This window comes from Aythya marila, assembly GCF_965140915.1.
Source record: "Aythya marila genome assembly, chromosome: 2".
Taxonomy (NCBI): Eukaryota; Metazoa; Chordata; class Aves; order Anseriformes; family Anatidae; genus Aythya; species Aythya marila.
The window spans coordinates 107,143,345-107,160,474 of NC_139043.1; the positions used below are offsets into that span (position 1 = coordinate 107,143,345).

The 17,130-nt window shown below is 49.2% G+C and overlaps 1 protein-coding gene across 1 annotated transcript; it reads right to left on the bottom strand.

The window, feature by feature from the left end:
• Positions 1-242: 242 nt before the first annotated feature.
• On the bottom strand, positions 243-4,203 carry ADCYAP1 (adenylate cyclase activating polypeptide 1). Its single transcript, XM_082752753.1, has 4 exons — positions 3,783-4,203; positions 1,928-2,062; positions 1,522-1,617; positions 243-651 (listed from the first exon to the last, which is right to left on the bottom strand). Exons 1-4 carry the CDS (start codon positions 3,881-3,883, stop codon positions 465-467), a joined length of 519 nt encoding a protein of 172 aa, XP_082608879.1. The 5' UTR covers positions 3,884-4,203; the 3' UTR covers positions 243-464.
• Between the last annotated feature and the right edge of the window lie 12,927 nt (positions 4,204-17,130).

The window sequence follows — 17,130 nt, forward strand, 5'->3', positions numbered from 1 at the left end:
ATAGGAGTAATATTCAAAACAATGATTGTCTTTTTTTTCTATTTATTTTATATAAAAACATAAACAGCTCAGGCGAATTCTTGTTCTTGTGCAGGCTTTATATGAAGAATTGTTCTTTAGTATTCGTAGTAGTATTTATATATATATATTTATATATTATATATAACTTAAGGATTGGTCCACAAAGTAGATCTGTGCGTTTCTCTAGTGCTTTTGTACAAAAGAAAAACAATATTATTATCAAAATATTCATTTAATGGCTTTACTTCATACATAAATACATGTTTAGATAACACAGGAGCGGTGATTGTTCAGTCAGTTTGGAAATGACTTTTGTTTTTGTTTAGATTTTTTTTTTGTTGGTGGTGGGTTTCTCTCTCTCTCTCTCTCTCTCTCTCTTTCTCTCTCTCTCTCTCTCTCTCTCTCAGGACTTTGTATACACGGGAGGGGCTGGTTACTCATCGCTACAAATACGCTACTCGGCGTCCTTTGTTTTTAACTCTTTGTTTATACCTTTTCCCCAGGACGGCCGCTAAGTATTTCTTGACAGCCATTTGTTTCCGGTAGCGGCTGTAGCTGTCCGTGAAGATGCCGTCTATGTGCCGCTTGGTGAGCGGTTCCGCCTCGTCCCCCAGGCCGCTGCTGGCACCGCTGCAAGCACCGAGAAGCACAGCTCCATCAGCACAGCATCATCACCACCAACCAGCACAGCATCACCAGCACAGCTCCATCACCGGCATAGCATCACCAGCACAGCATCACCAGCACAACTCCATCACCAGCACGGCTCTACCACCAGCATAGCATCACCAGCACAGCATCATCACCAGCACAGCATCATCACCAGCACATCTCCACCAGCACATCTCCATCAGCCCAGCTCCACCACCAGCCCAGCTCCGCCCCGCTCCGCGCCCCTCCGCGCCCCCCGACCCCGAGCCGCCTCTCCCGGGGGCGCAGCGCGGCGGCTCCGCGGGCAGACAAAGGCAACAGCCCCGGCCATGCATTATTCATCCAGCCGAGGAAATGTCACCTCCCGCGGGGGGCATCTCGCCGGCCCTGCCCCACCAGCCGCCGCCGCCACGGAGCGCCCCGGGGGTTCGCCCCGCCGCGTCCCCCCCTGGGGACACCGCTTCCCACGGGGGACCGGGGATGGAGGGGGGGGGATAAGAAGGGGGATGCCCAACTTCTCGGCGTGAAACCCAAATAAAATAATGGTAACTGGGGGAAAGGAAGACGGATCTAAATGCACATATGCGCGCACGGGCGTGTTACACCGAGGAAACCTCCCGTCACGCCGGCGCTGGAGCCGGGTTTCCGCTGCTCCGGGAGCTCCCCGGCAGCCGTGGCCGGGGACTGAGGCTCGGGGTGCCCCCTGTACACCCCCACATCCCCCCACGTCCCCCCCAACCCAGCCCTGCCGCCGGCGCAAGGCATCCCCAGCGGCGGCCCGATGCGCTTTGTTCCCTCCAGCGCCCACCAACGCCCACCGCGGGGAAAAGAGCTAGCGGAAAGCCTTACCCGACCCGCTTGGCCATCAGAGAGTGCAGATATTTCCTGGCGGACAACTGGCCCAGGAGTTTCCTGTAGGCTTTGTTGAAGATCCCATCGGCGTGCCTGGGGCCGGAGGGAAGAGCCCCCGGGTGAGCGGCGACACCCCCGGCCTTCCCCGCCTGCTGCGGGGGGCGGCTTCTCCCCGAGCCCCCCGGGACCCCCCTTCCCCACCCGCAGCCCTCCAGGAGGTAAGGCTGCGCCCGCATTTCTTCTGGCCGCCGGGACCCCGGCAGGTGGTCGTTTGATTGGGTTTGGGTTTATTTTTTTTTCTCTAATTGCTGGAGGCTTGGTGGGTATTTTTTTTTTGTCCTCCAGTCGGCTCGGACAAACCCGGCTCGAAATTGTCGCCTGCCACCCCGCGAGCTGCGGTCACCTTTTTTCCGGTGGGTAGTACAAGGTGTACACCTCGCCCAGCACGGAGGACGGACTCGCTATCCCCAGGGGCTCGTGGTCGTAGGCGAAGTCCTGCAGAGTGTTCCCGTCCTCGTCGTAGACTTCATCCTCCAGCCTGGCAACGAGAGCAGCAGGGAGAAGGAGTCAGCTCCCTTCGTGCCTTCCCCGGCGGAGCCCACCCGGTCCCCCCGCCCCATCCCCGTCCAGCCTCTGCGGGGCAGGACCACGAGGGATGGAGCACGCCGAGCTCTGGGAAAATCCTCCAGCATCCCCTTTTTCCCCCCCTCCCCAGGCCCGAGGAGCAGCCTCCCCTCTGCCGGGAGCTGGGAGCCTGGTGCCTCCCGAGCGGAGCGCACGCACGCACGGGCAGCACCCGCACACCCACCCGCACACACACCCGCACACGCACACCCGCACACACACACACACACACACACACCCGGCCGTGTGCCAGGGGCTGGCCGGGAGCCTGAAGCATCCCCGACGGGGACCGGGAGGTCAGCGGCAGCCCCCCGGGGGCTGCGCCCCGCTCCTCCCCGTAGCGCCCGCGGGCTGGGGTGGGGCTTGCGCCCGCTGCTGCTTTTCGTTGAATGGTGGCTCTGCCCTTTGAGGTCCCTCCGGTTCGGTGTCCCCCCACCCCCCACCCCCCCCCTTCAGCCTCCCCACCCCCCTAAGCCCTCCCCGCCTCTCTCTCTGCAGTACGATGTAGGTCATCGTACGATACAGGCAGCTATTTTTGTCTGCGAGCTTTAGCGGAGGTATTAATAATAGATGCCGCTAAAGTGTTTCGCTCCTGCTAATTCAGGCGCTTGAATGGAGGGGAGCCAGCTTGCCGCCGGCTAATGGCCCCGCAGGCCACCGAGCCCACTGCCCTGCCGCCCTTCTGCCCGGGGAGGGGAAGGGGCTGCTCTGGGCCAGCCCCGACGGGCTCCCGGCTCCTGCCAGGACACCTCGGAGCCCCCCAAAGGACACTCCGTAAAGGGCACCCTCCCGGGCCAGCCTTGCGCACAGCCGAGCAGCGAGGCGGGGGTGCCCCGCAGGCCCCCCCCCCCGGAGCAAAACGGAGCTCGGGGGGGTTGGGAGGGGACAGGACGGCAGCAGCGAGCCCACAGCTCCCCCCCGAGCCCCCTGAGTAGGGTGGGACCGAGCTGCTGGGAGTCGTCCCGGGGCCGGCACGCATCCCACGGGGGGACCCCGCTGCTGCCCCAAATGCCTCCGGGGGGGTCCGAGCACCCCCGGCACAAGCCGAGAGGGGCGGCACAGGCACCGGCCCGCGATGCCGAGTAGATGGATAAGGAGAGGAAACCGCGACACCTCGGCAGCCGCCTTCCCCCACGAGGAGGGAGGTGGCACAAAGACAGGTAAATAGGGGAAAGGACCGAAACCCTGCAAACTCCGCTGGCACCACACGAGCCACAGCAGCTCTCGCACGCCAGCAGGCGACGGCGCACCCTGCCGCCCCCAGCCCCCGGCAGAGCAGGGATGCTCGCCGCTCCCCCGGCCGGCTGCAGACAACTAAAACTGCCAGGGTACTGGGGGAGGCAACTCCCCACCCCCTCCTCTCCCGGTCCCTGGGGACAAGAGGCTCCCTGGAGAAGTTAGTGCTGCAGCCGGGGGCAACCCGCTGCCTGTCCCATCAGCACAGCATCCGCCCAACTTGTCCCCCCCGGAGCTTACAGCCCTACCAGGGTCTCCTCTCCCAGGACGGAGGGGGTGGGCGTGCAGGAGAAGAGGAGGGGGTTTCTTTTGCTGTCTGTCCACCCCCCCCTCCCCTCTTAATTCGTCCCCCTTCCCTTAGCAAGAGCAGAGAGCCCCGGGGCGGGGGCCGGACCCACCTGAGCGCCGGGTACTGAAGTCCAGCCGCAGGTGAGCAGTAGACGCTGCAATGCATTATTATGCCATAGACCAGGAGTGCTAGGATCGCTTTGCTACACATTGCCACTCTGTGCGGGAGGGAAAGGAAAACCGCTGTCAAAAAAAAAAATCATAAAAAATATATATATAAAAAAAATAAAAATATATATATAAAAATATAAAAATAAAAAATCGCCCACGACCCACCAAGCCCTGGCCGAGCCCGCGGGGGAAGGATGCTCGGCAGCGGAGCGGCGCGGAGCGGGGAGCGGCTCGGAGCGGTGCCGCCGCCGCCCGCCCCGTCGGTGCCCGCCCGCCCGCCCGCCCCGGGACCGCGGCGGGGAGGCCCGGCGAGCCGCCTCGTGTCCTTACCATCAAACTCTAAACACCCGGCACTAAGAGCGTTTGGCTGCGAAACTAAAAGGGCAGGTCTTTAAGAAAAAAATATATAGAAAAAGAAAAAAAAAAAAAAGAAAAACCCAAAATAGGGGGAAAAAAAAAATAGTGCTGTCTCCCAAGTTGCGGCCGAAAGGAGTTAAAACGCTCGTGGCATCGCCTTTCCGATGGGCGAAGGACCCGCGGGGTGAAGACGCCGCCAAAGCAGCAGTGAGTTGTGTGCTGATTTTAGGGGGATCTGCTCCAAAAAGAAGAAGAAGAAAAAAAAAAAAAAAAAAAAAAAAGCGAAAAGGAAAAAAATATATATTCAAAAAAAAAGTTTGCAGGTAGCAGCACGGATCTGGAGTGGAGTCTGCGAGGGAAGGGAGAGGAGGGATGGATGGAGCGAGGTGTCGCCGGAGAAGGGAGCGCAGGGGAAGGGGGAAGAGAGCGAGCGAGCCCGGGAGGGAGCGGAGGCGGGGAGCCGCGGGCTGGCTGCGTGAGCTGTTGTCTTCCCCAGCTCTCTCCCCTCACTGAGCGCCTTCTCAGCCTTCTCCTCTTCTTCTCTTCCTGCTCGGTGGCTCCAAACTTGACCAGCCTTCCGCAGCCTTCCGTCTGATACGCAATTAGCAACAAAATCTTTGCAAACACCCCGCTTCGGCAAGAGCCCTCTTCGTAAACATTTGCCTGCTCGTTACCTTAGAGGACGGGCAATATTGTTTGTTGCCCCCGTGGTGGTGTCCGGATTTTTATTCATGAATCAAATGCCTTTTTTTTTTTTTTTTTTTTTTTTTTTTTCCCCCGGTCACGTAATAATCGGGTATCAGAAAAGACGTCACCACCCCAATTCCTCAAGGAACACAGTTCTGTGTCGTCCTCAAAGATGAGCTTATCAGGAGTCATAAAGCTTCTCATAAACACCAACTCACGCTTCCCAAAAAAAAAAAATAAATAAAAAAATAAGGGTTAAATAAATAAATAATAATAACAAGAAGAAAATAACACCCAGAAAACCCACCCCATCCCGCAAAGCCTTACGAGGGTGCTCGCCCGGGCCGAGCTGTACCTGCTGCGGGAAGGGGACGAGGGGCGGAGGAGGGCGGTGTGGGATGGGGGGGTCCCCTCTCCGCAGGGCCTCCTCACCCCCACGCGGGACCCCCACTTCCACGCGGATTTGGGGATAGAGAGGGTCTTTTTTATTTTTTTTTCCCTTCGTATTTTTTTTTTTTTGGAGGGCTATTGGGAGTGTTGTTGTCATTACACAAGGCTCCCTCCTCGGGGGCGACCAGCGGTGCCGTGCCCGCGTGTGCTGCTACCGTGGGGGGCTCCACGCGTGGGGGAGCTCGGGACCCTCCCTTCCCATCCTTGTGCAGGGGCAGTGCGGGAGGGGAGAAGATTAAGGGGAAAAAAAGAGGGGGTGAAATAAAATAAAAGAAACAAAAGGGGGGGTGAAATAAAAGAAAAAAAAAAAAAAAAAGCCAAGAAAGTTGACTTGCGGGAGGGACCGGGAGGGAAATCCCTTCCCCGGGGAGTTCCCCGCCGCCGGGGTTATTTCCCCCCCGAGCAGGGATGCGGGAGGCGAGCGCTGGGCAAGGACCCTGGGGGGCTCCTGGCCCCGCAGCAGCAGCGCTCAGCTTCCCCTGAGCCCAAAGCGGGCCCTTCATTTCCGAGAACTGCCCCGAGAAGCAGAAGCTGGCTGCAGGAGCCATTACTGCACATTTTAATTATTGGGATCATAAGCAGAGAGTTCAGGAAGCAGCAATAATTTACTTCTCCTGTTTCCTAGTTGAATGGTTTCGGTGTAACGTGCTTAGCCGAGTTATTTGAGCCCAAATCGATTTCTCAAAAAAAAAAAAAAAAAAAGAGAGAGAGAGAGAGAAAGAAAAGAAAAAACAACAACAAAAGGCACGCCGTACAATTACGTCCCTATTATGCTCATTTACAGCCGCAACATTTTTCCGGAGAAGAAGGAAATTTAGCGTGAATGAATTATCCCCTTCCAAAAGGGCCAGGGACGCGGTGTCGGGGCGGGGGGACGGGGGCCGCACTTCGCCACCGGGCGGGCTGGAGACGGCGGGGGACCCCAGGGGGGCGAGCAAGAAAGAAATGACACCGGGAGAGAAGGAGAGGAGAGGGGGGGCGGCCCCACGGCTCTCGGGGGGGGGTCACCGGGGGCTTCCCCGCCGGCGGCCGCTCCGCGGGGCGCGGAGCCGAGGAGCTGCGGGCGCTGCGCCAGCGCGCATCGTCCGTGGGCGCACGGCGCCACCGCGCGGGCAGCTCCGCGCCTGCCGCCGCCGCCGTCGGTGGGACCGGGGGTCCCCGCTCCGGGGGCTGGGGAAGGCTCGGGGGAGCCCCCCAGCCGCCGCCGAAGCCCCCGGTCCCGGCTGTGAAAGGGGATTGCCCGGGAGGGGATGTTGGGGGAACCTCGCTCGTTGCCGGAGATGGGTTTGGGGGGGGGGCGGATGTGGGTTTAGGTTTGGTTTGTTGTTTTTTTGCCTTTCTGAACTGATTCTGCGACAGTGGTGTTAAAAAAAAAAAAAAATTAAAAAAAGGTTTTTATGGAAACAAGCGTGGCTGGGGTTACGTGGATATCTTGTCTTTGCAGACTCTGCGTAAAGAATAGGAAAGGCTCTCTCTTTCTAAAGAGATCAGAATCGCGGAGAATACATTTTAAGGCTGTGGCTGTTTTCACTTTACTTTTTTTGCCACTTTTGATTTACACTGCCTCATTCCCTCTCCTCCCTCCCCCCTGCTCCCCCGGTTCCTTCCAGAAAGTGCCAGGATGCCCGAAATCCCGGGCATCGGCATCGCAGCGTTACCACTTCAAGGGTCCTGAAGCTCCGGAGCGGCCCGGTGCCGTCCCTGGTGTTACTGTGCACGCAAGAGTGATGCCAGGACAGTTCGCAAAAATACGGCTTCTAGACACTCATTTAGGGCGAGTGAGTAACTCACAAGTGATTCATGCCAATAAAAGTCTCATCACATCTCGGTGTACTTCATGGGTGTGTGCACGCAACGTGAATATGCAGACAACATGAACACAGCTTAGGCTGAATAAAGAAAGGTTTAAATCTGGCCTCCACGTAGAAGCAAATTTCTAGATAACTGTGTAATTTCAGGGCTGAGAGGGATTTGGCATTTGTAATGCTTGCCTCTAAGGCAAATTCCTAAGGCAGCATCTGAAGGAAAGTAGGTTTTCACCAGCAGAATTTCCTTCATCTTTCTGCTATCAGCTTAAATTAGACCTTTTAATTTACCTGACTATGCTATTTTAAATATCTATTCTATTAACTAGAACATTACAATTCTATAGATATTTCTAGTGGAGCTTACAACCCCTGAGCCTTGTTAAGCCTGACTGGGACTGACTGCTCTAAAGCCTATTGCCAAATGTATAATTCAAAGAAACATATTTCATCATGCACCATGATGGGTATCTTATCCACTCCTCAGAGTCCCCCACTCCCCCCCCCCTCCTTTTTTTTTTATATATATATATATTTATGCAGATTTCTATAAAGAAACACTAAGAGCAATCCATCAAACTGTCGGGAACTTTATTGGTCCATAAAGCCGGATGATAGCTCGCACACACTTGTTGGAAGTGCAGCCACTCTGTCGACGTTTTTCTTCTGTGCATCCCACCTTAGCTGTGTTTTTTAAAAGGAATTTGGAAGACTGATGGACCTGGAATATGTAATTTTATCATGAAAGGTTATGCATTTTTCTGCCAATATAGAAAGGAATGAATTGTTCTTTCTCAAAAGCAAACAACCCTACCAACCCAGCTGCCTCTCTCTCACACACACACACACCTCTATGGGTTTCTGAGTTTCTCATCACTATCTTTCCCATGGCCTCTTATACTACGGAGGTGGTTTGGGCAATCCGTTCCAAACCAGTCTGCTGATGAACTCTGTTCATATTGCATCAGCTTCACAATCGTAACGCTAGCCTTCATCTTGTCACAGGCCTCCAGCCTCCTCCTCCCCATGAGCTGGTGCCTGGGAAGGCACTTATGAAAGCTCCAGCATGGGAAGGTAGGGCTTGCTGGATATCTCAGCACTTCCAGCTGAGACCTGGTACCTGCGGTGGAGGCAGGAAAACCTCAGTTTCCTTTTCGAGGTTAGATTGCAATAGGCTCAGAGACAGAGAAATGCTTCATTTACAAAGATGGTTTCCTTTGGTTAAGCCGTCCCCTCTTGTGCTTTCTTCTGCAAGTAAGAGCACTGAGAAGAGCACAAACACCAGTGTACTTCCCCACATCTGCCACAGACTCAAAGAGTAAAGCTGTTACCCTGAAAGTTTATTCACTTGGGGACATTTTGGGAAGGAGGTACAAACCACAGAAAAAAAGGAGAGCAATAACCAGGAACAGAACTGGGACTGCCACTCTAGAGACACATACAACAAAGGGCCTGAAGCACAAAAGCAGCCTAAAATCCCAGGAGGGAAGGGAAATGCATTGGCTGGACTGAGAGGGCTCACTTACTGATGGAGTCCCTTGACAGGCTCTTCACGTGTGACCAGCAAGGGTTAGCTGCCAGCATCCCACAGCAAATTGTTTGGGAGGATTTTTCTGATAATTCCTTGTTGACTTTTATCACCTTACCTCCATTTCCAAGCAAACAGTTGAAACCCATTCTTAAGTATGTTCTGAGAAAAAGGGCTGGTTTTTGTTTTTCTTTTCTTTTCTTTTCTTTTCTGAAGTGATGAGCCACAACAGTATTTCTCAGGACAGCAGCGTGGGAGTACGGCGAGCGCAGTCATCCCACTCTTGTCCCTGTGTAGAGCTCATGGTGAGAGACAAAGGCAGTGGGCTGTCAGTGCCTTGCTAGACTGCCCACACAGGTGTTCAGTGCTTGACCTTACATGATGGGCGTCCTCCTCCCCTTTGCAGCAAACCCAGCCAGATGACTGCGACAACACTGATGCGAAGGAAGAGTCATTCCTAGCAAAACACAAAGGCAAGAAAAGCACTTTCTGCATTAACAAAAGACCTAACAGCGGACTTGTCTCCACAAGGAGGTGCCACCATGTTATGTGTGTGATGGCTAACAGGTATATTTATAATCTCCCATCTTTCACCTGTGTAAATTCATATTCTACGAGGGAATAAAAGTATTGTTTTCCTTGCTTCTTTCTGACAATGGTTCTTTGATCAGTCATTTACGTTTCAACAGTGGAGAAATAAAGTACGAAAGTCAACAACAAAAAGTCACCTTTTGAAGATTTAATATTCCAAGGGCCTACTCTGTGAGCCAGCAACCTACAAAATGTCACTGAAGGTCTTGCTAGTCCATGGGGTAGAATAAAAGCCCTCAGCAATGGCAGCAGACCCGGGCCTATTCCTTCCTCCCTATTTGGTCTAGTGTTCAGGGGAGAGTGAATCCTTGAACAGATTGAATGTGCAAACTTTCACTGACTGCTGCTGAGCTACAATAATTTATACCAGACAAACAACAGCCACATTTTCTCTGTGCTCCAGGTTGCTTTTGCTGGAGCTGTAACCCAGCGTGAACGGCAAGTACCGGTTATGTACCCAAATGTGACGGAGTTTTGGGTACACCTTCAGAAACAGTGGGACTGCTTCATGTCAGCATCCAGAAACTAAAACCCATCTGTAGTTTTGAGGTATTGCTAATGGCATAGCTAAAGTTATTCATAGGTTAGAATTACCAGAAATAGTTGGAACAAATTAATAATGAATTAGAACATTTCTTATCGTCGCAGGAGCCAGAGAGAATAAATAGAACCGTCCATATTTTCTTATTACCAAACAGTGTGTGGCCTGTTACAAAACACCAATTCAGTGATGCTTGTGCTGGAAAACTGTCGGACGGCCCCCGGCTTCTGACAGGGCGGCTTCATCCTGCCTGCTAGCAGCAAGGCTGTGAAGAGGCAGCCCGAGGTGGGCAGGTGAGGACTGTCCCAACAGGGGTGGGCCCCAGCCTGCTGGAGCCGGGCTCCGCTCAATAATTCCAATTAACTGTGCTGAAGATGGCAGGAACGGGTCATGCAGAGCCCAGTAAATATCAGTCAGAGCAGCACGTTGTGATGACAGAATTGCAAAGGCTGTCTCATTAAGGAAAAAAAGGAAAGACATTTGGTTGGGAATATGACCTTTCTAGGCAGTTTGTGCGCCCCACCATGCCAGAAAGGACAGACAGACACCAGGACCAGCAGCCAACACATGCTTTGGCTGCTGTTGCAACTGGGCTCACTGGAAGCATGGGAACATCTACATGGAGCTGTCCCCAGTGAGGCTGTGGGCTGGATCCCTCCAGCAGCCCTTCATCCTCCCTCCCACCCATGGCCACTTCTCCATCTCTCCAGAGATCAGGGGCTATTATAGCACCCAGTTGCCTTCAACCACCAGTTTCTGTGTTTCCTGCCCCAAAACACACCATAATCAAACTTCAAGAAATGAACATCTAGCTGCACACACAACCCTCGGGGGGATGTTTAGGGACCAAAGACTGAAACTATATTTTAATTTATTTTTTATTCATTTAACTGCAGTAAAATACTGGAGCCTACTTAACTTCAAGAGAAATGGTCAATTCTTATTTTTTATATATAAAGAAAGCAAAAAGAATTTCTTTTGTGTGTCTTTATGGCCCAATCCATCTCTATCCTCTAATAAAATGCATTTCTGTAACAGCTGAGGCAATTAATCACTTAAACAAAATTGGATTACAATCTCCATTACTTGAAAATCTTTAAAGTCAGGCTTGCTGTCTTTCTGAAAGATCTTGAGCTATTGAGCAAAATTCCTTGGCCTGCTTTATGGAAAGGTCAGATGAGATGTTTGTAATGGCCTCTTGTAATGCCAAAAATCAGTCTCTGACCCTTGTAATGCCACAGGAAAGGATATCACTGACTTCAGACAGAACTGGATGAGATTTATTGACCTTTCTCATTAGGAATGAGGGTTGTCTGCAGAAACTCCTATGTGATTTCTGAACTCCAGGCATGTGTCTATTGAGCTCATTATGTAAATAATGTTGCCTTTGGTCCTGTTTGAATTTCATAGCAGTTTAGAGAGTTCAAGACAACCAGAGGTTGCTAGGACATTGCAGGACTGAACTTTCTCTTTCGATCCTCAAATCTCCAGAGGAAACTGTATTTGTCAACAATAACCACTGTGCCTAAAATAATAAACTACATTATTCTGTGGAGATGTTTACAATCCTGAAACTTTAACATGATTTTTCACACTGTAGTGTAATTCCTTTTCCTGGGGCCTTCTTATTTGCAAATACACTATTGACTCTGCATTTGGATCCTAAGGGCTTTTAGAAAAAGGAGTTAATTGCATGTAATTTGGGGTGATTCTTTGACATATTTCACTCTACAATGAAAACAGCTTTCTTCTGTCTCAGTAGCTCTTGAGATTGCTGTAAAATGTATACGTTGGTTTCATCGGTCTTTTAACAGTCTGAAATTAATGTTTTATCACTGGATAAATGAAATCTGGGGGTGACAAAAATTTTCTCTGAAACACAAAAGACAGGATGTATGAGCAACAAATTATAAAAATAATCTTCAATTCAATTCTTTCAATTTTGCATTGTTGTTAATAAGGACTCCAAAGGGAAGTACCTTTATGTATTTCATGTACTTCTCTGGGGAGGAAAACATCTTTTCATCACAGTCAAATGAAATCTATTGTCAAGAATATGATCTGCCCAAACCTATCTTCTACAGAAAGTAACTCTGTTTCTCTGTTTTGAATGTATCTGCTGAACTTATCTCTTCAGATCAGTTCTCCCAGTTCTGTTCTGAGCTAGGGATTGCTTTGTCCTAATGCAGAATATTTTTATGTAATTATCCCAGAGCTTGAACTACAAGGTAAATACAGAAATAAGGTTTTAAAGTTCTATTTATGAAAGGGGCAAATATTTGTTCAGTTCTGAGAAAATTATGTTAAAATCCCCACATCACAGTGTTAGCATGAAAGATAATCTGCATATGATCAGCTGATGACATATTTATACTTTCTCTATGGATTCTTTATCATTATAAAATATTGTATAATTATCTTATAACTTTAATCCAAAAACATTACTGCTAGTCTCACAATGCTCTTATAAAACATGTATTTATAAATATGATCTATTTATTTTACTCAGCACTGCATGATATACAGAAAGTTCCGTGACTTCCTTGGGAGCACATAGCTAAAGAACAGAACAGCTCTAAGATAAATACCTGACCTCACTGACGTCAAAGGCAAAACTCCTAGTGACTTCAGTGAGGTCAGATGATCAGACTCCAATTTTTTATATATTTTTTTTTTCCCAGCAGTGTGGCTTTGCTACTCAAGAGTTACACCACCCCCTTACTTTCAAACACTCAATGCCATTAATCTGTAAAGCTGATCCACTGATGGATTCTGTCATAGATTCAGGGAAGTGCAGTGTTCAGCCTCTGTAGGGGTGATTTTAGTTCAAGAAAGTCCCACCTCCCAAGATAGACACCACTGAGTGGTGGCCTTCACCAGGTTAGGTAGAAATCAGCATTATTTTGAATGACAAAGAAAACTACGTATCCAGGAAAGAAAATCTACACTGAATGACATGAAACACCAGTGAATTTCTGTAGTTGTTGATAGCTTGAAGATGATTAATAACCCTGAACTAAACTAAAAATAATTAAAACCACATTACTCATCCTCAGAGAACAAGGTAATCAAAGGAGACTTAGAAACTGAGCAAAGGCTGTCCTTCAGAAGAAATCTTTCCCCATCTTCCAGTGTTGATTGGTGAACAGTACTATTAGTCATTACACTCAATATAGTCGATGTCCTTCCTTGATTTTCCTGAGGGAAGAAGAGGCAGTAGGGAGAGCTGAATCATGAGTTTTCCTCATATTTTTCTTAATGAACAATTGTGTGTGCTGCTGTTCTGGAACATGGCACCAGGTAATGTCAGCATGGTCACTGAATTGCGTTAGAAAGATGACAAAAGTTCCCAAGCATGGATCCATATACTAAAAGCATAAACTTGCTATTAGAATGTGAAGAGAAATGTCCAGCAATGCCTCCTGTCTTCAGAGCCTGCATTTGGTTTAAGTTAAACCTATAGTAAATATTTTCTCAGGATCATGCCTCCCTATTTCTGTAAATACCAAAGGATGTGAGGCAAAGCATCCCAGAATGTATGATTCGTGGTTATAAAATTTAGGAACGGTTAGCAGGGAACAGCACTGCAAAACCTCAAATCCTTGTGGTATTCTGTGCTGTGCTACATTAGTCCTAAGCCTAAATGAGCCTGCAGTGAAAGGGAAGCTCATCATGGAGAAGAAAATAGCTTCTCTGCTCCAGTTAGGCAATATAAAACTGAAAGGTCACGGGGATATTAAACTCAATTTTTTTAAATATATTTTTTTTAACTAGTAAGAAATGGAAAAAGGGTGAGGGGGTTGTGGGTTTCTCTTTTGTGAAGTTTTTATGAAAGGAGCGAAGTGCAGTCAGGTATAGCTCTCTAATTCCACTGAGACCTGTGAGCAAGGCACTTACGATTGCTTTAACTCACAGCCACTGCCTTGTACTTGCTGAACACTGCATCCCTGAAGCTCCCAGTGAGCTGTTACATGTTGCTAACATCCCTGCGTGGCCTGGAGTCCTGAGTAGAAACCCCCAGGTTTTTAATATTAAATAAAACAATTGGAGTGTTGAATGCCTGACGTCCTCAGGGCTTGGCTGTTAATGGACCCGGCACAGCACCAGGTGTAGGAACTGTTTATTTCATATTATCTTACACCCTCAGAGGGTCTTCTATGTGAAATGTCAAGGCAGGGGTGGAAGGAAGATTTTCTCAGGGTAAGAACTATTCTTGCAAGGGGGCCAACAGAAGCTACACCTCTGACGGAGACTTCTAAACATCGTCCAAACTATGCACTGAGAAGTATGATATAGGGAAAGCTCTGGCTCTGACAGAAGCAGTATTGCAGAAAGAAAAGCAAAGTTCATAAAAATGCATTTCAAACAAGCCCCGTGATGCACTCTTTAATAACCCAGCCCCAGCTTCCCCCTCTCTCTACCACATCCTCATGACTCAGTTTCACCTCAGCAAACGCTGCAGCAGAACGAGATGCATCCATCCATCCTATCCCATCCTGTCCTGTCCACCCCCAGCTGGCCATAACCTGCTGAATGTCACAGTCATCACGTATGACAGAGGTATGACAAACGCCCCAAGGAGGGACTTATTTGCGACAGAAGATGTCGAGTGTCTCCCACCATAGCCTCACTTAGGTCTCAGTGCAGAAGAGAGCTGCAGCCTCCTGTGTCAGTGCTTTTCCTCATTTTTCCGGCTGTTATATCTGTCGTAGATGAGGTTGAGAGCAGAGAGATTAGAATAGCTGCAGTGGAATACCTGCCGCTCATCTAGGCTCTTACACCCTGCTGCCTAAGACCTGTTGCAGGCAGGTGAGCTCTGTGGGCTCACACCAGCATGTGCTGGGGCTCTGTCTGCCTTAGCCTGGGTGCTGTACTGTGTTTGCAAAGCTGCTCTTCAGGCACCACTGACCCTACAGGACAGAAAGGGGCAGGCCTCCCGGGGCGCATCTAAATGGGAAGGGAGGACTGATGCAAGAGTAGGCATACACTCAGGCTGGTCTTAATCTAACCAGACTGAGAAACAGCAGCCACAAGGATGTAGCAGCGCTGCCTTTTGCACACAGCAACCCTCAGGGTCCCCCCAAACAGCTCTGCAGGCTGGGGGAGCCCAGCACAGGGAGGGAGCAGCCAGCCAGCTGCCACTCGATGGCATGCATTTCACAGAGCAAAGCCTTCGTGCCACCTTGTGGCAGCTAGATTACAGCTGGGATGCCAACCCCCCTCCTGCTCCGTGGGCACACTTCGAATAAAACCACTTTGCCTCCAGCAAACCATGGGGACGTCAATCTGTCACTTCAAGGGGGGGTGCAAGCCCTCGCCTTCAGTATCCCCTTCAAGCACATTAAAGTGCCTGAGTCATCCCGAAGAGCACTTGGAAGAAGCGGCCATTGGATCTCCAAGGCGAGGGGAGCACACAAGGGAGCCCACCCTGCTGGCTCTGCCCGTGAGACGCAGGGAAAATCACCTCCCGGGTTGGGTACGCGATGTTCCAGGCGAGCTCCACGGCTGGCCACGGTGAGAAAAACATTTCCTTGTTCTCTCCCGGTGCATTACGAAAACCCACTAAAAGGAGCTTTTCGCACCACAAAACCTTTTAAAAGGATTCTGTCAACACAAAAGCAAACATTGACGGCAGTTTCCTTTAAAAGTACTCGAGTCTTCATACTCTGGAAAACACTTCTTCATTTTATATTATTTATTTATTTATTTATTTATACTTTTCCAGACTTAGTCTATCCTCAGCTTCAGAGAAATATATTCTGTAACTGCATGAGTAAGGAAACATGTGGTGAGATTAATTCCCGTAACAATTTCAAGGCAATTTGTAAACACAGTCTTTGCAAATTGGATATTCAAATACATAGGCCTCTGCCTCAGTGCTAATATAAAATTGCTGTAGGGAAAATTTACCAGAGGCATCAAGAGGAGGACAAGTCCCATTAGCACATGGTGGCCATGGCCCAGGTCACATCACCAAATGATCACTACTCTCTCCTATGTTTACTTCTCCTTCTCTTTTACCCTTCATCCACAAGTATCAGCATCCTGGCACAGGCTGACAGGATGCAGAAAGTTGATTTTCCTAACACAGATTTTCCTCTGCTTTTGATGATATTAAGAGGCAAGTTGCCACACAGAGAGAAGCATGCCCATCTCATATACTTCAAGTACATTGCTGCCATTGCTGTCTCTGGCAGAACATATGGACGTGGCACCACGTTCACCTTTTTCATCTCTCAGCAATTAGGTAAGTCATTTTTCTTAGAAGGAGTGGGCACTCAGAGCTCTGTCTCCTGCAACTTCTCCCTTGGCTCTCATTCTGATCATCTCATTACTGTAAAGCTTGTACTTCATATAGAGCAATTTCAGCACAGGAATTTGCAAGTCAAAATAGCCAATTAGTTTATAAATTACCAGACTTCCACATTTTGGAGATTGCTTACAGCTCTGGCCACTGCAGCATGCAGTTAAGAATGAAAAATCTAGAAGATGTTAGTGTTGGTGCTGCTGAGAAGGAATTGTGTGCTACTGTTTTTGTACTGAAAGAAACTAGTATTACAGTAAGAAGAACCCACTGGTTTGGAATAGTACCAACCACCAACTTATTTTGTGTTTAAAAAGCTTTTTATGGTCATTCAATAGGAAGCATCAAAGATGCTAGTAGCTAAAAATTAGTCATCCTGCACCAAAATATCCTGCTTCCAGAAATAATCATGCAAGTGATAAAACTTGGGTCAGCTGATGCTTTGCAAAGAGTTTTTAATCTCTAACAAGAGGGCGATCTACAGCTTGCGTCAGTACCTTGTCAATCAGAGATAACCAACCTGCTTGGACAGCTAGTAAAAATGAAATATCAGATGTTCAGAACCAATTCATCCTGTGAAGACTTTGGAGCTCAGGTTGACAGTTGACCCCGACACCTGTCAATAACGATTACTTTGCAATGGTATGTGATAACAGATCCCAAAAGTGATCCCCTACACTCAAAAGCAGTCACTGGAGAACATCCTTTCTTAAGAAATAGTTATCTAAAAAATCTCAAAATGCAAAATACAAAATTCAACATCACTTTTTTCTTTTTTTTTTAAGGATTAAAATGCTTTGTCCAAAGAAGAAGCAAAAATACTTCATCTCACTGCAATACAATCCCTGAAGAACCACACCATGACTGCAACATACTAAACATTGAAGATTATGAAGGACCATATGGAACTTACTGCATCTGAGGAAAATTAACTCTGGATCATGTGGAAAAGTCTAAAATAAGGACATGACTAAGCTGGCCTCTTTAATGACTAGAAAAAGAAACAAAATGGAAAACATCCACC